This window comes from Cydia splendana, chromosome Z, assembly GCF_910591565.1.
Source record: "Cydia splendana chromosome Z, ilCydSple1.2, whole genome shotgun sequence".
Taxonomy (NCBI): domain Eukaryota; kingdom Metazoa; phylum Arthropoda; class Insecta; order Lepidoptera; family Tortricidae; genus Cydia; species Cydia splendana.
Window position 1 is genome coordinate 32413319 of NC_085987.1, and position 24415 is coordinate 32437733.

General features: G+C 38.2%; 1 protein-coding gene across 1 annotated transcript; it reads left to right on the forward strand.

Annotated features, from left to right (window-relative positions):
• Positions 1-5201: 5201 nt before the first annotated feature.
• LOC134804718 (uncharacterized) lies at positions 5202-17791 on the forward strand. The gene is made up of 10 exons (XM_063777881.1): positions 5202-5568; positions 5704-5880; positions 6926-7030; positions 7114-7209; positions 7346-7507; positions 9512-10746; positions 11041-12265; positions 12804-12913; positions 13035-13422; positions 17355-17791. Exons 1-10 carry the CDS (start codon positions 5406-5408, stop codon positions 17597-17599), a joined length of 3906 nt encoding a protein of 1301 aa, XP_063633951.1. The 5' UTR covers positions 5202-5405; the 3' UTR covers positions 17600-17791.
• The last annotated feature ends 6624 nt before the right edge of the window (positions 17792-24415 follow it).

Consider the following 24415-nt stretch of genomic DNA (forward strand, 5'->3'; position numbering starts at 1 on the left):
CCAGAAACAAAACCTTTTTTTTTCTAGGATCTAAGACTAAGATGATGTGGGCGAGCAGAGAGAAATACCCGAAATTACATTGGTTTTCTTTATATCAAAATTTGACAGCACATAGTGGAGTTCACAAGCGCAACGACTTTATGTAGCATGAGCATTTACCATTCCAAGTCTTGATGAACAACTATGGTTTTTAATTGTTTGGTTAACTAGTGCTCACTCCACACATCAGTTTTGGTACCAAAAAGACTATTATTTTCGTAGTCGACATCTAGCATCAAGTAGCGAAATTATCAGTACTGCTACTTGATACTAGATGTCTCGTGAGTCGCGACTCACGAAAATTGTATTGAACAAAAATAAATAAATAATAAAAATAAAATAAAATAGCCTTTATTTACAGAACAAAGAACAGTTGCACATTATCCCTCTATTATCTCCCATCTTTTGTATTCTTTGTCTGCTTGCCCTTCGGCAAAGGCCTCCTCCAACCTTCTGCACTCTCTCCGATCTATTGTCACTCTGCTCCAAGTACGGCCAGCTACCTGCGCGATGTCATCGTCCCATCTCATTAGAGGTTTCTTCGCCTTTCTTTTTTCCTCTCTTGGGTACCATTGGGTGAATTGAACAACAATTTACAACTAATATTAAAGCAGAAGGAGTTGAAAATAAAGTTCCAGTTAATCCGGTTATAATAATATTAACTGAAAATTTTGAGCATTAGACTTTTCGGTCAGTGCAACATCTATTGTCAAGTAGCAGTACTGATAATTCCGCTACTCGATGCTAGATGTCGACTATGAAAATAATAGTCTTTTTGGTACCAAAACTGATGTATGGAGTGAGCACTCTATGTATTTTTTTCCTCTATGGTTAAGTTAAATATAATGCCCGTGTTACAACTACAACAACCCTTTATGCAGAATTTAATTATTTATTATGAAAAAAAATCACAAATTTACGAAATTTAACTATGCCATTTAGCTTCCTTAAATGTATTGAGCCATACCCCAAAGTTACAAATACAATTATATATATTACTATTTACAATTTCCTAGTTTCCAACGACAGCTTGTCCTCCGACATAGGCCTCTTCCAAGGCCTTCCAGGTACCGCGGTCTCTTGCTTTCCTGGGCCAGTCCACTCCGGCTATCCTTTTAAAGTCATCTGACCATCGAAGAGTAGGCCTTCCTCTCTTCCTTTTGTGCCCCCTTGGGTACCACTCTATAAGGTCTTTTGTCCACTTATCTAGCCCTTCTCTGATGATATGGCCAGTACACCGCCACTTCTGTTGCTTGACCTTTTTGACCACTCTCCCACACTGATCTGGCTCTAATTATGGACAATTTTACTCTATCCTTGAGATAAATGTTTAACATGCTTCTTTCCATGTTGTTTTGACATGTATCAAGCCTCTTTTCTTGTTTCCCTGTAAGTGCCCAAGTTTGGCATCCATAGGTGAGTACAGGTATAATGCACATATTAAAAACTTTAAATTTCTGGGGTGTTGGTATTTCTTTCGCCTTCATAACCTCTTTTAATGACCAAATATAATGTAATAGAATATAAAATTTGTGTTTATTACCTATATCAAAATATGGTACATGTCGGTAACTTGCAAGTAGTGACTGACATTTTGGAACTGTTGTACCTCATTGAACAGACCAAGTCACATGGTTTCATTGTTTACATTTTTATCATTAGTGAAATAATATTGACTTAAATGTCCTATTCAATAGTTAGAAAATATAACAAAACATTTATTGAATAATAAATAAATTTATTAGCAGTATCTTGTTATTATTTGAAACTAGTTGCACTACAACTTGCAGATCAACCTGTGCACAATGTTTACTAACACCTGTTTATGATATAAATATTCATCCATGCAGAAACAACATTATTCAGAAAACCAAGTTATGTTATATAGATCATTGCATAATTGCTGGAGACTTCCAGGAGTTCAAGGAAGTAGTTAATTGATCAGTGATGTATCCATTGGCTGCCAAATGTCTTGACCTACCTCTCGCGATTGATCACTGCCTCTGTGAGTGCAGCCATTAATTTTTATGAAAATAATGAGTTTACATAAAGTTAAAATTGCGGGAGCAGACGAGACATCCGCCGCGCTCAATTTGCTGTCCGGGTGAGCGCTAGCTACGCAACAAACCCCAACCCCGATATCAAAATATTGCATCCCCTCTATCACATGCGCATTTGCATTCACCCAGCAATAACTCTGTAACTATTTACACCAGCTCCATAAAATGGCCTCCACGGCCCAACTGATAACAAATGATTACCATATAAACGGTAGTAAATCGCATACTTACATTATGCAAAACGCTGACAAATAACAATCACTGCATATGAGTTCACCACTTCTTGTCAAAAATAGAAATACACATTGTCCCTTACACCACAATATCTTTTAAATCTGTGATGGAATGACGACGACAACATTGTGGAATCCCGTATGGAGAATTACCACAAAAGAAACATATGACTTGGGGCGAATTCGTATCCCTACAACAAAGTAATCACTATTATGTCCGACTTCATTGAACATCGAGATTAGACATGTAGTCTAGTTTTAATTAGCACCGTGACACAATACACAATTATTTGTTATTTACATGAACAAACTCGTGATTATTTCAATTTTGATATCAGGTTGTTGATATATAGTTTTAGAAGCGAATAAATTGATTTTTGTTTCGATATCAAAATCTTCCATGAATCGCAAATGTAACCAGACCTGTTTTCTATGATTGACTGAATCAAATCAAACCATAAACAAAATTACACGGCAGCCAACCGACCCACAAATGCCCCTTAAGCCCCCATTCACCATCAGGCATGAGTGCCTAACGCAATAATCGAAAATTATTTATAGTAGTAACACACTATCGCACCGCACCAAGGTCATTGTGCGACGCACCCATAAGTAAGAGCGAGAAAGCGATATCTCTTTCTCGCTCTTACTTATCGGTGCGTCGCATAATAACCTTGGTGCGGTACGATAGTGTGTTATGGCCTTTATGTTTTCGTCAAATAGCCGAACGAACGATGATGAGGTTAGCTATAGATGGTCAAGCAAATATTGTAAGTAGAAAAAGCCGCGAATTTCTAATTTTCTACGAGATGATATCCTTTCGCGCCTACATTTTTAAAATTTACCGCCTTTTTCTACTGACAAGATCTGCTTGACCAACTATATAATCGCTATAGACCCTATCAAATAGAGAAAGATCGTTATGTCCCTATATCGCTCGAATACGCAAGATATTTTTCCATGTTGGCGATAGGCCCTCTTGCCTTAAAGGCAGGCCAAAAAATATAAAGCCCCCTCCAGACTATGCGCGTGAATCGCGGGCGAAGCTGCGAACGCGAGTGTGGAGTCGATTTCGCTGTGTGCGAAAATCGAATCCACACTCGCGTTCGCGGCTTCGCGCCACGATTCGCGCACGAGTGTGGAGGAGGCTTAATACTCACTAGGAGAAGAACGGTAACTCCATACAAAAAAATGTCCCCAACCGTTTATACGTTTATACTAGTGGCGCCGTCGTTGTGTACCAAGAACTAAAGTTGACAACCGGTTTAGCCTGGCGGGTATTGGTAGGTAAACTCGGTCAAGCAGATCTTGTCAGTAGAAAAAGGCGACAAATTTGAAAAATGTAGGTGCGAAGGGATATCGCCTCATAGAAAATTTGAATTTCGCGCCTTTTTCTACTGACAAGATTTGCTTGACCATCTTTAGTAATTCTGTTGATAAACATATTTGTTATCTTCATATCACGAAATATATGAAAGATGCATATGTGGTTTTAAGTTGCGTTTTATGATTAATAATGTAAAAAATTCGTGAAAATTTAAATCTTAGTTGGGAGCAATGTTGCTGTAGAAAAATGTTTTTATTTTGATTACTGGCAACTTTTTCTAGGAGGCCAAAGCACACATAGAAGCTTCAGGCGCACACATACGCAATTAATTATAAGGGGACATAATAGTGGTAACAGACTATCGCACCGCACCAAGGTCATTGTGCGACGCACCCATAAGGAAGAGCGAGAAAGCGATATCTCTTTCTCGCTCTTACTTATCGGTGCGTCGCACAATGACCTTGGTGCGGTGCGATAATGTGTTACCATAGATTTAATATATAGAGATACCGTCTCAGCGAGCTGTCACTGTTGCCACTTTTGTTTAGTGTACGATTAACAATTTAACACCACCTTGCTGTAGCCATGTCGATAAAGTCATATCGATAAACTATCGATATTTCTTGCAATTTTAATTTTACTTCAAAGGTTTAACGATACCTAAAATGAACAAAAACGCTTTTATTCTTTATTGTGGTTATCAGATCACAATTTTATCGTCACGCCCCAGCAGGGAACGAAGAGAAAGTTCAGATATTTAATTAAAATACATAAATACCTACTAAAATATGTGTTCCGCAATAATTGAATTATTTTATTATATTCTAATATATTTATTATTCATTAGCATTTCAATTATGTTTATGTTTAACGAAGATATTGAAGCTTCAATTAATAGCTATTTCGTTCCGCTGTGTAGCGTTTATCGATATATAACATGATTAAAATCGACTTTTCACATCCCTAAAAGAGCACACATACACGTTTTTACGCACACATACACAGCCTGGATGCACCAAAAAAGGCAAAACTTTGATTTGAAGTACATCTTGTCAACAGTATAGTTGTCCTTTTTTGATAAACGGCATTTTTAAAAGAGCGAGGAGAGAGAAATGATACTAGTTGCTGCGCCGTCAAAGAGAACAGAAAACGTTGGGGCCTTGTGTGTTACGGCCTTAACTTTCTTAGGAAGTGAACAGGCCTTGGTACTTACCTACAAAGTACAATCTACCATCGCTACAGCCTCGGAGTAATTAACAATTGGTTATATCCTCTAAGGCTACAGCTGGAGATAAAGATAAGAAGTAAGAAGTCACATTGGATAAAAGTAAAGTTCTGTTCTTTTCCATCGTAGTTTGCCATCTTGTGTATTCCTTCATTTTATCGTAGTTTGCCATCTTGTGTAAATTGTGTAATCCTTCAGATCGTGAATAGGCTGAATACATAATGGTATAGTGTTGCTATCCTATACTTTAGTTATTGGGGTAAAAATCCAAGCATTTGAAGTATGGATAGTAAAACTAAAAAAAAGATTAATGACAAAAGCCAAGAACATACTTTATAAAAACACTACATAGCTATTTACAACCATAATCAAAATGTAAGAAAAAATCCAAAATTAACGTACGATTTTGTAGGTCATTATTACTATTTATAAAGTTGGGTTAAACGTGTTTAGCATTTTAATAGTTAACATATATAATGAAGCCCTTATAGGTGTAATAGTGTAAATTATTATTAGTTCGCATGATGGATTCTCCACTATCGCCGAATCCTGATGCTGATATAAATAATGTGTGTTCATTTTACATTAAAATCGAAAATGATGTGTCGTGTCCATCCACATTAAAAACTAAATCTACCTTAGTCAAATACACCAAATTGCCAGACTACGACTTCGATTCAAAAGGTGCGTATTTATACAGTTTCCATTTTTACACAAGGCCTCGTCTTTGCGTTATTTTATTATTATTTTGAATACCTAATGGAGTTATAACATTTGGACCTTATAACTGCCCAGAATTAACACAGTTGTTATTGACAGTTTGCCAATCATTAAAACCGCGGCTCCGTCGAATTATGGAAATAGATCACCCTCAACTGCAAACTAGTCGATCTCTCAAACTTGGCGTTGTATCCGATACAAAAATGAATTCAAGCACCAAACGAAAAATTGTATCTATATCAGAAAATGATGAAGACAGACTTACTCCTCATATTGGTAAGCAGATATTTGTAATATATTATAAATATATGTTTTAAATATAAGTTGTATAAGGGTTTTTATGTATTAAGTTTATATACATCATAAGTTTAATAGTGTGTGCTCCATGTGTTGGTTTTCTAGCTAGTAGTGGCAATTTTTGGGAATTTCATGCTCGCTCAATGGATTATCTGTGTTCCAATATTTAACCCTTGAAATGGCAGTATTCCATAAGTGTGCCATCATTTAAAAATTTCATTGTATTTGTTATCTAATAACCAAAATGCTAAGCCTAATAAGTCGCACCTTTCACACCAATTTTAATTCTCATCAAACATATTCAGTACCAGGAGCATTCGGCGGGGTGTGCAGCGTGGCGTCGGGCTCACAAGTGATTTGAGCAGCGTGCACTAAGGCCGCTCCTATATGTTTGCATTTGTTTAACATGCATGCTGCACGCTCCGCCCCGCTGCACGCTCAACTCGAGCGTCCACTCAGGCCTTACACTAAGAGTTAGGCAAATTATTTCAATGTTATTTTCCTTTATAAACAATTTATCTTTTCTTCATAGTTATGAATTTCCCATTGATCTTTTTAAGGGTAGAATCCAATCTATCAGCATTGAGCCGCATTTTATATATGAAAGCATGGGGCTTAATGCTGATAGATGTGATTCCACCCTTAATCTTATATTTAGCAATAGATCTTCCTAAATCTGAATTAATCACAAGCAAGTTATATGTATATATATATTTTTTTTTATTTGTGAGCACAAACAAAGAAAATTATACAAGCAGAGTAACATAAATATATTTTATGTGCTATAATATAATAATGAAATAGTGTAGATTTACACATTATTTACTTCAATATTTTACCTCTTTAAGTGCCTGATATATATGAGTATAAAACCTCTTGCTTACTTCTGTAGAGTTCTTTCTAATTGTTATAAAACGCAATAAAGGAAAGGTGCAATAATTTGACATCCCCAAAAAGCTATTGCTTCCAAGAGATAAGAAAAGCCTTTTCTTTACTTGTATTGATTATGAAATTAATTCAACAGGTAAAGTTCTACAGTCTTCAAATAGATCATTACGGACAATAACCCTACAAAATGATAAAAGTGCAGCACAAAAAAATATTTTGAAATCAAGTCAAGTCAAATCAGGTAAAGTGTATTTTAGAAAATCATACAATTGTTGCCTTAATGGAGGCTTGGCTTTTTGCAATAACTATGTTATTATTTTACAGGTGCACAGTCTACAAACAGGTCTTCTGGGCCAAACCATAAGGACAGCAAAAGTTCAATAAATAGAAACTACTTGAAATCAACTAATACAGTCAAAAGTAAGTGAAATAGCAACTAAAAATAACAACAATATAAGGCCACTGTGGTGCTGGTCTAAACTTAAATTGCTTTTTTAAAACTTTGGACTAACAAATAAATATTCCTTACCTAATATTTTATGTGTCAAAATTTTAGGTACACAAGCAATGCAAGCATCAAAGTTGAATGTTAAAACAAATAATATTACAAATAAAAAGGAACATGGTAGTCCTACACCTATTCTGAACAGCAAACAAGCAATAGTTAGCAATAATTCTTTACATGACAATGTGAGAAGCAAGATTACCAAAGACAAAGGTATGTAAAAATTAAGTTTTATAATTGAAATAGTTGGCTTTGATATTTTTGGATACTGCCTGTGAAGATGATGCCTGGTTCTAATTACTTTTTGCCTGAATCCTGATGAAAAATAAAGAATGTTTGAATGAGTATGGAAGTACAGTAGAGTCCGGTTCTAACGACGCTCAAGGGACCGCTGATATTACGTCGTACTACCCGGACGTCGCACTAAACGAACTGCCAATTTAAATATATTTTTTAAACAAAATAATGACATCATTTTGTATTTATTAATACATATGCGATAATCACAGAAAAAAAAACATTTCAATTAAATTTTTTATTTACGTTAGTATTACAACCCTTTGTCTTCAATGGAGAGACTTTTGTGTGTTTAGTAGAAGGTACTTTTGTAGGCAACGCGTAAGACTCATCATCCGCAAAATACTCGAATCCCGTAAAATAAAAAGTCGTAATTCTTGGGAATCTAATCAAGATGAGAAGATGACAATCAAAAAAGTCAAAAAACATTTCAATTTTCACTCAAGCTTTTATCGCTGACTGTGTACTTTTGTTTCAACAAGCAACTTATACTCAATTGAGTCAATTCTTACACACACAAACTCAATTAGTATGCGTTTTGTCACACAGTTACTATGACCACCTCCTGAGTCCATCATCAGATCAGCTCGAAGGTGCAGAAATATTGCATTGTCACCCAACTAAGATAATTGTGTATATGAAGTTTAAGCTCAATTGAATAATGGGATTTAGGTTTTATTTTGTTTGCAAGATTACGAAAAGTCGCATGACTATTTCATCTTGCTGCATGCGTATAGGCAAAGGGGGAGAGGAGTTGAGTGCGCGGGACGGAGTAAGTTTCTTAGCAACAATTTATTTGTAAAAACTACGTCGCTCGTCGTTGTAACCAGACTTGACGGACGAATTTGGTGTCAATTGACAACATTTCATATTTTTAAGTGCTACTTTTTATTGTCTACATCGAAAAAACGCACTAATTTAAGGTACCCGTATTTTTTTTATTTTGCGTAAGTCCTATATTTTGGTCATAAAATCTATTTATATTGTTACTTGAAACAAAAGGGCGTATGTAACAAATGTCATTTGTGAGAATCGTGACGTCACGGATCTGTTTCATACACTGGAAAAAACGTTGAATTAATTTACGTTTGAGCATAGACAACAGTGCGAGTCACATAACTTCAAACGTTAAAAATAAAATCACAAATTAACAAGTGTCACAAACTTCAAAACTGTTAGTAAACCATTGTCAAGTGTCACTGGTAGTGAAGTGACAATGACAATGACAATGTCAACCCAATCGGAAGTCATTTCTTTGCTTGTAGTGGCAGAACTGAAGCAGCTGGGTGACGTCAATTTCCGTTTTAACTATTTTTAGAGATTTTGAATACAAAAAATCGTAAAAAATATATAAAATATATTTTTTTGTAATCTACAGGAGCCCCTCTCGAAATGGTTTTCGATTTAGGGATATTGAAATTTTTGAAATGTTGTCAATTTCCGTCGTTAAAAGCGGTCGGTCGTTATAAGCGGAGTCGTTCTAAACGGTTGTACTTTCATAGTAGCTTGTACTAAAACCAAACAAGTGCCTATACTTACGTCGCTATAAGCGGTTGGTTGTTATAAGCGAAGTCGTACTAACCGGACTCTACTGTAATTTATGAATTGTTATATAAGTCGCTGGCCCAATATTACACGGTTCTATGTTACATTTTCAAGATAGTTGAAATTCGACTTAATGTCACTATGACAATGTTCAATTTCAGTTCCATAAAAGTGAAACATAGAATTTTGTAATATTGGCCTAGCGAAGTGGCACCGCCTTCAAATACGAAGTAATTACCTGGATGGTTATAAATTTGCTTATTATTCGGTTCTAGTTACTTTTTGGCAGAAATTTGCTTTACGACGGGATAGGGACTGGACATTGTATGTGATTACTGATTATATCCAATGTTTATAAATGAATGCTCTTTTCAGAACAAGGAAGACCCGTCAAAAGTACGCCTAACCCACCTAGAGTAAATATAAGCAAAAATTTAGTAACCCCTCGTGAAAGTGATGAATTTGTTATTGCAATGAATAATGATTTTGATGATAATTTAAACAAGACAGGCTCATCAAAACGGGTTTTACAAAAAAACCGATTTAATAGTAAATCACCTCAACGCAACACTGTAGTTAAAATTGTGAATAAGGTTTCACTAGGAAACCCTCCCCCAGTAATACATGTGCCGCTCGCCAATTGCTATGAAAGTGAAAAGAAGCAATTAGGATTAAAAAGTGTTATATCGGTTCCAGTCCAACATTATGTTGATTGTAGCACTGGTATGGATCAAAATTTCCTTCCTAGAGATGCAAATGTAGGAACTGCCCCACTGCCCGTCATGGTTAATGAAGAAACTGAAACCTCAAACAATAGTACAGAAGTAACTCAAGATGTCTTTGACAATCTTGACATACCTAATGTTACACTAATAAAGGACAAAAGTATTTTTGCCAAAGAAGAGATAGTCAGCTTCTGTAGTCGCTCAATGCCTAATTTACACACATCACCATTTAAAATAAGCCCAGAGAAGGAAAGCTGTGACGACCCGGTGGGTAGCGGAAAAGCTAAGACTTACATAATTGGTCGAGCAACATTTACATACACAACTAAACAAAAAATAAACTTCCACGTGGTCGGTAGCAGCGACGACAGCCAATCTAATCAATCGCCTAGTCCTTTAGCATATCCATTAAATGTGGTTTCTCTTCTAAAAAAGAATTTGAACCAGTGTGATATCTCCGAGAGTTCAGAAGATCATTTAACCAACAAAAGTAATAATCCGAATGGTTGCCATAAGAAGGTTGATGAACTCCAAGCACTTGCTTGTCCTTACGTTTTTAATAACAACAAATTGGTCAAACCGTCAGATCTAATCAGCACAATTAGAGTTAATAATGGATTGTTACACAACGATTACATAAGTGAGCAGTTTCAAAGAGAGCTTCATTTTATAGATTCATTTTTCGAATCACTACAGTATTTAGAAAATTGCTCCTTATCAGAAAAATGTCTTGCTGAAGCTTCAAGCGAGAACTGGGTTAGCAAATCGAGATTCGATTTAAATAATTCAGAATACAACTCTTTCTTGACGAAGCTAGAGCGTGGCGCTGGCGTTTTAGCGAATGTTGACGATATCGAAACAATGGCATCAAAAAGTCTTTGTCTGGTGAGTACATTTCCTTAGATATGTCAATATAAATTGTGTCATACTCAAGCAAAAGGTAACTTTGTACTTTGGTTATAAGGTCGATTTATTGTTGCATATCACCTTACAGACAATCGACCTAGTGATAGGTACCCTAATGTTTAGCCGGGAAAAACGACCTCGCCGGCGCAAAACACAAGCACGCCACTGTTCGTGCATAAGGGATTCGTGTCGTTCAGAATTTTTTATTTGTAATCATCTGCTTGTAATGCAAAGTGGTCACAACTAATCATGTAATTAATTTGCTAATTTCAGCTTAATTTACTAATTCGCAATGAACAACGGCGCGCCAAGAATTTACTGTTTGTTTTGAAAATGCGCGAGGATGCATTGAAAGATTTCACCAAGAGCCAGATTATTTGGTTAGAAAACAAAAAGAAGCAAGACAATACCGACGTGTCAACGTTGAAAAAGAAGCAACGAGGAGCGCTATTAAAGCTGCAGCATGAGTGCGGGGAGATGCAACGTATGCGCAAGGCGCTTGTCACCCTCTCTGAGAGGCGCAAGGCAGCACTCATGAAAACCAGGAACAGTATCGAGCTAAAACTGAAGAATAACGTCGACGTAGAGCAGATTCTCCTAGGAAAAAAGAAGTTAAAGAGAAACATTTCGGCCGACCGCAATGTAGCTCCTCTCAAATGCTTTGACTTGTCGAGCAGTGGTTGCGAAGAGAGCTCGTCGTCCAAACCCAAGGAGACACCGGTCCTTCTCCAGGAGCTGCCGCCCGCGAACTCTTGCGCTGAGAAGTGCGTCCAGACGGGGGACAGCATCTGCGAGCCCGCCGGGACCGCTGACCGGGCGACAGATACGGCAGAAAACTTCGTCGCAGTTGACGGTGGATACTTAAATATAATCTTTCAGAATCTCTCCTTCCCGCAAATCTTTAGTTGTGGGAAGCAATACGAAGTCAACGAGGAAGCCTTGAGGAAAATCCTGGAATCATCTAACAAGTGTCAACTTAAGGACCAATGTGACAGTGATGTTATTGAAAATTTCATGGATAAGATTAGGAACCGTGACTCAGACAGGTCTTCCTCAGCGTCGACTGCCCACAGTCTCGTAGACGAGTTCGATCAGTACTACAAGGGGCTGAGTGACCGTAGTAAGTCGCCCGCCGACTCTCCTGATCCTGAACGCCATGCTATAAGTCAGCATAATCCTCAATCGCTTGTATGCGAATTTTCAGAGCCATGTATCCAAACAATAGATATTATTATGGATCAAAATGAAAAATCTAGTCGAGAGAATATTGAAAGTATCGTTACTGAGAATGCGAGACCTGTGTCAAGCTCAGAAACTTTGACATGTGACCAGATTTGTATATGTGACTCGTCAAACCATTGTTTAGAATCAGAACCATTGAGGAATGGTGATGCAACGGTGTCCCTGAGCCAAGCTGGCCCTCTGCCAGTGCCACCCGGCGCGGCGTCCCCCGAGCCACTTGCTACGGATGGCTCTGACTCTTCAGTTACAAGTTTTGGTAAGATCACTATTTATTTATTTCATATATCCTTAATCTGCCATTACTTTGTTTTATACAAATAGGTCATTTGCTCTCTTCTCAGGCCTCCAAACAATTATTGTGCCCAGGAATTGTTTTCTTTTTAATTATTTTTGAAAAAAGATAAAGGTTTTTAAACGTTTCAATTTGAATGAAACGAAATACGTAGAGCCTACATTTTTTATTGAAATACTGTGTAATGTTATACAGCTCCTTAAAATCTAAATTACTTCCAAGTAACGTCTAGTTACTTTTTTATTGACCCTCAAAAGTTTTTCAAATAGTAAAATAATAATTCAGTGAAGATCAACTTTATTTTGCATTATATTAACAAACATCACCTATGTTCTTTAAATACTTATAGAAAAACAAAATTTCCGCAGAATACATTTAAGCCCTCGTATGACCGGAGCGCGGATCCGCGTACGAGGAAAATATAAGAAAAAAATAATCACGGCACACGAGAGGTTAAAGCCCTTTGCCAAACTTTCAGTAAAATTGTAAATTGTGACTATAGGCAGCAGCATCAAGAGCGATTTGCAGAGCGTGGACAGCGTCGTGTCGTCGTCGTCGGGCTACAGCGAGGTGGAGGAGCTGCGCCGCCAGCAGCTGGCCATCGAGAGAGAGGTGAGCTTTTAGTGGTCTAACTCTACCCAATTACCGACAGTTTGAAACAACTGGATTTTATATGCACAATTTTTAAAAATATAGGTTTAACAATATAGTAATTCGTTACACTTTATTTCAGATAAAAGCTCTAGAGCAGCAACAAAATCAGCCACTAGTCGTCCGAGAGATACCCGACAAGCCGCCACCGCCATACACGCCACCCAACAACGCTCTAACCAAAACTTCACGTATGTTCGTTCTGAACGACGATTTAGAAGAAAAAATACATCGGCACATAACACACGGAGAAGACTTCCCTTATGACCCTAGCAACGCGTTCAGCGTATTTATAAAAGATATTTGCGAAGAATCTCTAGCGAGACAAAAACAGGAGCTAAGCGATCAGCCGTGGGATGCGTGTAACTTGTTGCCCGACAAGCAAGAGCTTAGCCCAGAGAAGAGAGGACTGAAAACGATAAGTGAAGTCAAACAAGTGCTATCTAGTATTTCGCCGACTGTGGTTTCAGGTAAAAAATATATATATTTATCAATTTTCATTACCATATTAGTCATTCGACTCGTATGAGGGTGCCCGAATAGCGTTAACGGTACCCTGCTACTAAGTCAACAGTCCGTCCATGTTACCCTTAACACTTTGAAGGCCACGCCTGTTGTGTGCGTCGCGTCACCGTGAATCTTGTTGTAATGCACGAAGCTATGAAAGTTTGCAACGATTTTGATAGCACACGTAGTGCGAGTGTTATTTACATTTCATAGAAGTTTCACGTTTAAAATAACACTTGCACTGCGTGTGCTTTCAAAATCGTTGCAGACTTGTATTGGTCTAACTCAACTCTGTTTTCAAAAGTTGACGTTTGACGATTCCATAAACCATATGGCGCCGTACAGCGCCATCATCAGCTGTCAAACTTGGGGCACGAATTTTGCTTCTCTTAGATATTATATTACACAACTTATACTATAAATAAATGTTTATTATAAAGTCTTCTTCTTCTTCTTCTTTCCGTGCCTCTTCCCATTATTTGGGGTCGGCCCTCCTCGTTCTCAAGCGCCAGGTCGGGCGATCCTGGGTTGTCTCTTTGTTCAACTGGGTCTGTTTCAAATCCATTGATATGGTGGACCACAACGTAGCAGGCGGGCGACCTCTGCCTCTCTTATTATTCGGTAATGCAAGGGCTTTCCTCACGACATGGTCTTCGTCGCGTCTCATGATATGCCCGTACCATCTCAAGCGAGATTCTTGAATCTTGTCGGTGATGGGGGCGACCTTGTAGCTTCCTCTGATGTGTTCGTTACGTACTTTATCGAGTCTCGTCACACCGGCCGCCCACCTCAGCATCTTCATCTCATTGACATGGAGTTTTTGTTCATGCGCTTGTTTGATCGTCCAGCATTCTGCACCATACAGCATAGCAGGTCTCACAGCTGTTTTGTAGACCTTGCCTTTAGTCTTTATCGGCACACGGCGGTCACAGAGCACCCCCGAGAGCGACCTCCATCTCAGCCAAGCTACATTTACCCTATGTGATACATCCATGTCCACATTTGCGTCCGCGGACAAAAACGAGCCTAGGTATTTGAACTTGCTTACTTCCGGTACGGGGTGTCCATCTATGGTGATTTTTGACGCTGTCTGCTCTGTGCGGCTATAATTGCATGGCAGGTACTCTGTTTTGCTTCTGCGAATCCTCAAACCACTAGATTCTAGGGCATGCCTCCACATCTCCAGGGTCCGTTGCAGCTGTTCCGCGCATTTATCAATAAGTACAACATCGTCTGCATACAGCAGGCACCATGGTAGGGGGGACTGGATGTCTTTGGTGAGGTAATCCATAACAATGTTGAACAATAGCGGGCTAAGGCCAGACCCTTGGTGTACGCCAACTTTGACCTCGAAGGAGTTGCTTGTACCAGCTAGGCTTCTCACTTGTGTGCTTACATTGTCATACGTATCCTGTGCCAGTGATATGTAGCACTCAGGTATTCTTTGCGATCTCAGAGCTTGCCATACTAGTTTACGCGGCACCCGGTCGAATGCTTTCTCTAGATCTATGAAGACTAGATGTAGATCTTCATGGTTGTTACGCCCTTTTTCCATGAGTATTCTCACTGTTTGTATTGCATCCGTGGTTGATCTTGAGGCAGTAAATCCATACTGGTTTTCTGATATGGTCACATGTTTAAGAAAGCGGTTGTGAAGAATTCTTTCCCAAATTTTGAGCGTATGCGATGTGAGTTTGATGCCCCTATAGTTACCGCAGTCGCTGACGTCTCCCTTGTTTTTGTAGAAGGGGAGGAGATAACTGTGTCGCCAAGCTTCGGGGATTTTGTTGCTACTAAGGATAGTGTTAAAAAGTATCGTTAGCCACTGTGCTCCTACGGCTCCTAGTCTTTTCCATAGGTCAGCGGGTATACCATCGGGGCCCGTAGCTTTATGGTTCTTCATTTTATTTACTGCGCGCTCAACCTCGCTCACTTTAATGCCTTCCGGTGGCCCTTGCACTGGTGTGATGGGTGGTAAAGGTTGGCTAGGGAATTCCTCATTTAACAGTTCCTGGTAATATTGGCGCCATCTGGCATTGATCTTATCGTTCTCTGTTAAGAGTTTTCCGTCTTTATCCCGTATGTATTTGTTCACTTTTATATCTAGTGTAGACCGGTGGCGCTGTTTAGCAATTTTAAAGATTTCGTTATCTGTTTGTGCATGTTCTAGTCTGTTATAAAGGTTCTCCTTGGATTTCGCCATTGACTGTGCCACTTTGCTCTTGGTTATTTTCTTTAAACGCTTGTATTCTGTACGATCTTCTTCCAGCTGAGTTTTCTGCCATAGTTTAAATAGGTCTCTCTTCTCCTTCACAAGTTGTTTTATTTCATCCGTCCACCATGTGGGGTCTTTATTGTTGCTAAGCCCACCCTTTGACATTCCTAGGATGTTTGCTGCTTCCTCAGTACAGATTTTCTCGAAGTTGGACCACATATTATCTGCATCGCTGTTATATTCCTTGTGTATATCTCGGCCCAGGTATGACGTTACGTGGCTTATAAGTGCTTCGCCTTTTTCACTGTATAATTGGCGCCATTTAATTCTTGGGGTCCTGTCTACTACTGTTTTTATGGGTTTGGGTAGCTTAAAGATTGAGACTAGCATTCGATGTTGTGCTGTTAGCGCCTCCCCTGGGATGACTTTGCAGTCCTTGCAGTGTTTTAGTAGTCTTCTATCTGTAAGTATGTAATCAATTTGGGTGCATTTCCCACCGCTTTTATATGTTATTAAGTGCTCAGGCTTCTTCTGGAAATATGTGTTCACTATCGCTAAGTTATGGCGTGTGCCGAACTCCAGAATTTCTTCTCCCGGTTTATTTAGCGTGCCGTAGCCATATCCTCCATGAGTGTTTTGATAGGACGAGTTTATAACGCCAACATGTCCGTTGAGATCACCGCCTATGTACTTTGTTTCTCCGGGGGGGATCATATTCATGAGGTCATCGAATTCTTCCCAGAATCTTGATTTTTCAGATTCATGGCATCCGATTTGTGGTGCATATGCCGAGATAATATTGAGGGGCTGTTGCTGATCCATGGCCAGTTTGACGGCGATAAGTCGATCGCTTTTACGTTCTATGTTTATTATTCGCTGCTTGTAATGATGGTCAAGTGCTATAGCTACTCCATTCTTGCCGTTATTTGTGCCATGGTATATAAGCTGATAGCCTTGCCCTATATCTTTGGATTTGGAACCCTTCCACTTCGTCTCTTGCAGGCAGCATGCATTAATATTTCTATTCTGCAGTACTTTGGATAGTTCCTGGCTCCTGCCGGTGAGGGTACCGAGGTTCCAGGTTGCAAGTCTTAGGGTTTTGCATGTAAGCGAATATGTTTTGCTTTTGTCAATGGGTTCGTCGCTTCTGGGGGACGCCCTAGCATTATCTTCATTTGTATTCGCATACTTCGCATTGGGTAGGTTCGCGTCGCTTTCGGGGTACGCCCTAGCAGTTGAACTTATTCTCTTTTTGGTTGTGCTTTTCATTGTAACGAGGAGGATTTGATTTGGCTTTAAGTTTTACGGCCGGTTGCCACCTGACGCCAAGACTGTCGCCTGCTACGAGGCGTGAGCGCCGCCGTTGGCCCATAGGGGCTCTTCCGCCGCCATCTCTTCTGCATACTCCAGCCCAAGCACGCAGCACTGCACTAGACCTCGCCCCAGAATATGTCCAGGAAGCTCTGCGCAGGGGTTTTATAACGGAGTATCCGTCTCCGGCCTGTTGGTCCGCGGGAGGTATTTTATTTCCCTCCAGCCCTTCCGACGCCCTATTAGGCATCGGACGAGCACCCCCTATCCGCCACCTGGGGACGCGTTCCCTAGGGGTGAGGCTCCCCCGAGAAAATGTTTATTATAAAGTAATTGAACATATTTGTAATTAGTTTGTGTTGTTAACAGGGGTGGGTGCCCGGCGGTCGGATCATATCGACGAAATCCTGTTCGCAGAGTGGCGGCGCTGCGAGCCCGAGTGGACCAACCTCCACTCCGAGGAGGCCGGCGTCAAGGCACAAGTGTTCGAGAGCCTCTTCCAAAAAGTTCTCAGCGAGACCGTCGATCAATACAAACAGACCGTTCTCGGATTAATTGCACCAGATGCAATGAACGAAAAATCATTCAGAAAAAAAAATCAACCGCCAATTTAGGAGATTCGTAAAAATATTTATCGTAATCGTAAAATTATTATTACCAGCCTATCTGTTGATCACTGGTTTTATATGTTGTTAGTTATCATTACATATTTGTAATATTACTATAAATATTACCTGTACTCGTATCGTATTGGAAAAAAGTCAGTAATTATTACTTAATACATACTATTTGCTGTTTATGAAACATTTCTTTGGTTTTCTTACCTACGGCTTAATTTCCTCCTACGCTGACATCGGTAGAGCGTACGAATGAACACAATGTTCCATTCTATCCTCCTAATAATACAGTAATTTTATACATTTAGCGTTTGCGTTAAATCCGGTAGTTTTGATTTTTTGCAGACTTGTTTATGATGTTGGCCCAATGAATAACCCAAGTTTGAGACCTTGAGGTCCGAACGCAACTATGTCAGAAATCGAAAAAAAATTTTCGGAGATTTTTAAGATTTGGGCGATTATAACCCTAAAGGACTAGTTTTTGATAGTACCTTCTCAAGACGTTTTTAAAGTGGACTATTAATTGCTACAATACGAGCCTAGAATTGTCTCTGTACGAGTAGATCTAGTAGTTTCCGAAATAAAAAAGAGGACCTTAGAATTTATTTTCTCTCTTTAAGGTGGTTCGATTTTCGTACAAAATTCAATCCGCCTTCATTAACTAACTACACACTATTAGTACATAAATATTTCCGCATTTATCTACTTTCGAATATTCGTTTGCGCGAAATAAATAGGAAAACAATGTTTCATACAGAAATCATGCAAAAATCATAGTTAACTTTTCATCAATTTTACGTATGTGTGTGTCACAAAACATTTGCGACGCTGCCATTCCATTTCCGACGTTGCCGGGCTGACCACGGCGCGAATTTGGAGTGCCGTCATGTTTAGTGCAATTTTGTTGACACTGATACTTGACAGGTACTTAATTGACCGAAGCGAGAATAAGTACCCGAAGTTCGTCAGCTTAGCTAAGAACTATCATGGTGTGTTTTGTAAACAGTCGCTTTTTTTATTATAAACGGAAGGTTCCCGGTTCGATCCCCAGTCATTGTATGCTGGGACCAGAGAATAGATAGTATAGAGGGGTCCTGTCATAGTAAATTTTGTAGTCACAGTAAATTTACTGCCATCTATCGACATACGACTAAAACTCAAAATGAAAATATGAAACCAATTGTTAAATATGAACCGGTGTCGTCAACGCCATCTAGCCGACCATAGGCCAAAGGTGTGTGCGCCATCTATCCGAGAATGACTTTTTCTTGATTTCCGAGGCACGTTTTTTTCTTAGACTTTATTCATCTTATACGGAGTTACATATGTCTTTGCTGGGACATAACTTTTTGTATTTTTTTTTGCACCTAAATTTCGTATTGTTTGTTTTTTTTTTATTATGGGGATTAAGTATCGGCTAAGCGTATTCGTTTATTTTTTACAAAGATAGTTAGAAATTATACTCTACCTAATCTATTGGATATTTACAATTACTACCCGGTAAGTAAATTATAACTTTATTAGAATCCATTTTGTTGCGTCATCTTTCTTCCTATTACATTCTCGGAGTAATTAACAATGGAGCCGCCATTAACAGGCGTTCCCCTCTGTTGAAAATAGGCGGCCAATGGTCAACCATATGTATGGACTGACGTTTATCTGACATGACGTACCTATACATTTGATGTGCCCCTCCCCCGCAAAAAACGGCAGACTATTTCGTACCGAAAATTTTAGACATGGCGTCTCCGTTGGTTATATCCTCTAAGATTACATTAGACATTTTTTGACGTAGCGGAAACTAAAACTTCTATACAAATATTTTGAACATAGTTTTTATATTAGCATCAGGATTCATCAAGAATATGCTAGTGATTCTGAGTTGGAAGAACCCAAAAAGTTCATAATCTATGAAAATCAGGTATTGAATATATTTTTTGAAAACGTTGATATAGTAATTTATTGATAATAAGACGAATAAAGCCTAAGGAAAAAACGTGCCTCGGAATTCAAGTAAAAGTCATTTTCGAATAGATGCCGCACACACCTTTAGCCTATCTTCGGCTAGATGGCGTGACGACACCGTTTCATATTTAACAATTTTAACACATAGATATCAGTGAATGAATATGGATCAAAATGATATAAAAATAATAAAATCATTTATCCATATATATACATTTTTTGATACCTTTATACGTTTTCATTTTGAGTTTTAGTCGTGTGTCGATAGATGGCAATAAATTTACAGTGACTACAAAATTTACAATGACAGGACCCCTCTATACTATCTATTATTTTTGATAATACTGAATATCGGGGGGAAGCGCTGGTGGCCTAGCGGAAAGCGCGTGTGACTTGATGATTTTTCGGAACTTTTGTACGAAATATCATTTGATACCTATTTACCGGAACCTATTTATATACCGATATCTATTTTTCGGTGAAAGAAAACAATGTGAGGAAACCGGACTAATCCCAATAAGTTTACTCTCTGGGTTGGAAGGTCAGGGCAGTCGCTTTCGTAAAAACTAGTGCCCATGCCAATTCTGGGATTAGTTGCCAAGCGGACCCCACGCGAGGAAGAAGAGATTGAATATCTGGGAGACCGACCAAAGCTTAGAAAACATATAAAAACTCAAAAATGCGCGTTTTCTCACAGATCAGACCTAGCTAAGAGATCCGACCCCTTATACCAAATTTCATCGAAATCGTTAGAGCCGTTTCTGATATCATCCAAATATATAAATAAATATATATATATAATAATTGCTCGTTTAAAGGTAAGATAACACAAAAAGAAATTACCTACTCGCACCAGTCTTGAAACCCAATCCTCTTGCACGTATTTCCACGAACATACCGCAACGCTATTGCAACATACTTACGTTGTGTGAAATTGTCTACTACAAGGATCACAGAAACACTGTTTGCATGAGTGAGTAATAGTAGGAAAAAGCGTGACAGCAACACTCCGTCGATTTAAAAGGGTGGTTTTTGCACAATGACGTATTCAATGTTTATTTTAATAGTTCAATATTTACTTAAAGAGTGCGCTAAACATACTTTTAAGTATACAAATACCAAGACCATTCCACAAAAAAATAAAACCTGAAATTTTGCGAAAGTGGCGCCATCTAGCGAGAGTTAAGTTTTGAGTAACCTAGTCGAACCACCTTAATATCGTTTTTAATATTGATCCTAGCGAAAAAGTTTGAATAACCTTTTTTGTAGGAAATTTTATGTAAATTATTCATGTAATAAAACATTTTTTGCTATTGGCCATCGTTTACGAGTTATTTACGAATGACTAAAACAGGGGACCTTAGAATTTATTTTCTCCCTTCAATATTTTTTTTAATATTAATCCTAGCGAAAAAAAGTAGCACTTATTTTATAAGAAATCTGAAACAGATTATTTACGTAAACGATATTTTTTTTTGCTGTGGGCTACCGTTTACGAGTTATTTACGAAAAACTAAAAAAATACGATTGTAGAACAAATTGTAAGTAACTTTCCCACCTTAGTTAATAATATTTTGCATCGAGATCACTCTGACCCACGCTTAATATTATTTTTTATCTCCCATTTATCAACAGATTTGTATAATAAACTATATTATATTTTCTTAAACGTAATAAGTGTAGCTTTACGACTGTATTTTTTGTTTTGTTTTGTTCCTGCTACACTTAAAAAAAAATTGGTTATTATAAAAAAATCAAAAATATGTTTTTTAGTCTTTTATTCTTTATTCTTTTTTTTTTTTGTTAGAAAGTGCATTGTTTTTGTTCTAAAAATAGATTCCTCATCCTCAATTTATCCGAAAATGATATATTGCATGCCCTAATAGCTATAGTTTCAGAGAAATGTTGCTGCAAGTGAAGCGCGGCAGCGTCGAACTTTCCCCCTCCCCCACTAAATGAGAGGTGGCTCTCGACGCCTCCCGGTCTGTATCTGCTCAAGACCAGCTAAGAATCAACTATGCCAAGTTTCAGCGCATAGTCTCAAAGTGCAAGGTGTCGTGCACTAACCAACCAGCTATACCGTGCCTACCCCCCAAAAAGGGAGGGGCAAGGGTCGGACCACCAGGTCCAATCTATGCTATAGTTCTTCCTGCTCTTAGCAACTAGGGCAAGTTATATATCATATAATTTAGGGATTCCTTATTCTATAAAGTATCACTTCAAAGCAGGCAGTCATACATTTTTTTGGAAAAGTATGTAGCGGAATGAGTAACGATTTCCATAGAAATGTAATTATGGCCAAAGTCAAAGGTTAAAAATGTAAAAAAAAACACTTAACTTGGCGTTTTAAAGGTATGAATATAATGTGCTCGTCCTTATATTATATGAAAATGATATATAACTTGCCCTAGTTGCTAAGAGCAGGAAGAAATATAGCATAGATTGCACCTGAGGAGCCGACCCTTTCCCCCCCTTTTTTGGGGGGTAGGCACGGTACGATCTCGTGGCTACACCGGGTCAAATCAGCTTTGTTTGACCTTAGAAACAATTGTGCCAAGCGGCATCGCCTGAGACAAAAGTGCATACTCACTGCACTTACTTAGACTACGAATACAAGTTAAAAAAAAAATATAAACTTTGAAAGGCTTTATCTCGGAAACTATTAGACTTACAGAGACAATTGTCGTACTGTAGCCAAAATTTAGTCCACTTTAAAAACGCCCTGAAAAGGTACTATCAAAAATTTGTCTTTTAGGGTTATAATCGCCCAAATCTAAAAGAAAACCGAAATTATCGCGGGTTTTTCGATTTTTGACAAATTTGCGCTCGGCGCTCGAGGTCATAAACTTGGATTATTCATTGGGCCAACATCATAAATAAGTCTGCAGAAAATCAGAACTACCGGATTTGACGCAAAAGAGTCAGGTTACAAAATAAACAAAATTCTACAAAGTTACTGGAATTATATACAAATATCCTAACAAGCTTAAAGAATCGTTAGTTCGTCCAATCCATAAAAAGGGTGATCGTAAAGTATATTCCAACTATAGACCAATATCCATTCTCTCTAGTATAGATAAAATAGTCGAAAAATGTATAATTAATCAAACCAGCTCTTTTCTACAAAAACATAGTATATTAAATGATAGTCAACATGGTTTCCAAAAAAATAAAAGCACCGCCACTCTCCTCTCCAAATTCACTGACGAAATAAACACTTACTTAGGAGATAAAAAAATAGTTGTAGCGATATTTTATGATTTTAAAAAAGCATTCGACACCTTAGAAATCGATACCCTTTTAAATGGAATGGACGAGTGTGGTGTGGGGCAGCCACTGAATTGTTGGTTCCGTGACTACCTCACATCACGATCATATCGCGTCAAAATTGGTGACGACCTAAGCGATGAAACACAGGTGCAATACGGAGTACCTCAAGGCTCGGTATGTGGGCCGGTGTGCTACCTCATGCATGTTAACAGTTTGTGTGGAGTTATACAAAATTGTTCTGCATATATGTTCGCTGACGATCTTTGCACCTTACGTGCCGGAACCAATCTCACTGATATATGTCATCTGGTTCAACAGGACATAGATTCAATAGTTAAATGGTCACACGATAATGGCATTATATTGAATTCTGATAAGACAAAACTACTCATTATACAATCACCTTATATATGCACCGTAGAAACTCCTTTGCCTATGTATACTCACAGTTTTACTTGTTTCCACGATAAATTAAAAGCTTGTCAATGCAAACCTATAGAAAAAGTTGATTGTGTAACATATCTGGGAGTCAAAATAGATACCGCATTCTCTTGGCAACAACATATAGACCATATCTGTAGTAAATTAAGAATTCTCTTAGGTAGATTTTATCACTTAAGCTATAAAGTACCTAATAACATACTGAAATGTTTATATTTTGCAATAGTTGAGTCTGTATTGAGCTATGCACTTCATTGCTATGGTCTTACTTTTAAATCATACATAGATAAATTAGAAGCACTACAAATTAGATTCCTAAAACTACTCGTAAATAAGAAAACCAGAAACAGCTGTAAAAACGATTATTATAAACTATTCAAAATTTGCAAAATACTACCAGTTAGTTTAAAGCACAAATTCCTTCTAGCAGTTAACAACCATGGCAATGAAGAGCATAACACAATACTAATAGAACATAAGCATAAAACAAGGGCAGTAACTGCGCGAAAATTTGAAGTCCCCCGGGTTAGTAACTATTTTGGTGACAGAACTCTTAGGAAAAGAGTTCCGTATTTCCTGAATAGTCTACCCGAGAACATTCGTCATGAGCCAAATAAAAATAAGTTTAAAAGCGCCCTAAAACTGTACCTATTGCAAACACTTAAGTGACAGTTGCACATGTGCAAGTGCCACTAAGTGTTTAGATGTAAAAGATTTAATAATAATTTAAAATTAGTACACAATTAAATACATGTGTATGTAGAGACTCTTACCTGCAGGCAAACTGTAAATACAGTTTTGCAGGGACCTGTTCTATTATATGTTCTGTACTGTGTGTTAATAATAATAAAAAAAAAAAAAAAAAAAAAATAAGGTCCAGCCATACAATTAAAAAAATCTGAATTTGCCACTGAAATTTGAACCTTTAATGCAGGCAATAGAGTTGATTTTGGTTTTGTTTGAAAATTGGACGCCATGCGACTGTTCCAACTGAATATGATTTTTTCATCGAACTGAATAAAGTACTATGGGTAGGACCTTGGGCCTTATGAGGCTAGGGACCGTGCGCGTTGGAGGGTCTGCCGTCTTGTGGCCTGAATCGGAAACATATGTGCACATATACATTGCCAAAGCAAG

What these genes read in the sequence shown, in the direction of transcription:
- LOC134804718 (XM_063777881.1), top strand. Translation starts at nt 5,406, where the DNA reads ATGATGGATTCTCCACTATCGCCGAATCCTGATGCTGATATAAATAAT. An exon ending in CAGACTTACTCCTCATATTG is followed by an intron (nt 5,881 to 6,925) that starts GTAAGCAGATAT and finishes TTAATTCAACAG; the next exon opens with GTAAAGTTCTACAGTCTTCA. An exon ending in ATCAACTAATACAGTCAAAA is followed by an intron (nt 7,210 to 7,345) that starts GTAAGTGAAATA and finishes TCAAAATTTTAG; the next exon opens with GTACACAAGCAATGCAAGCA.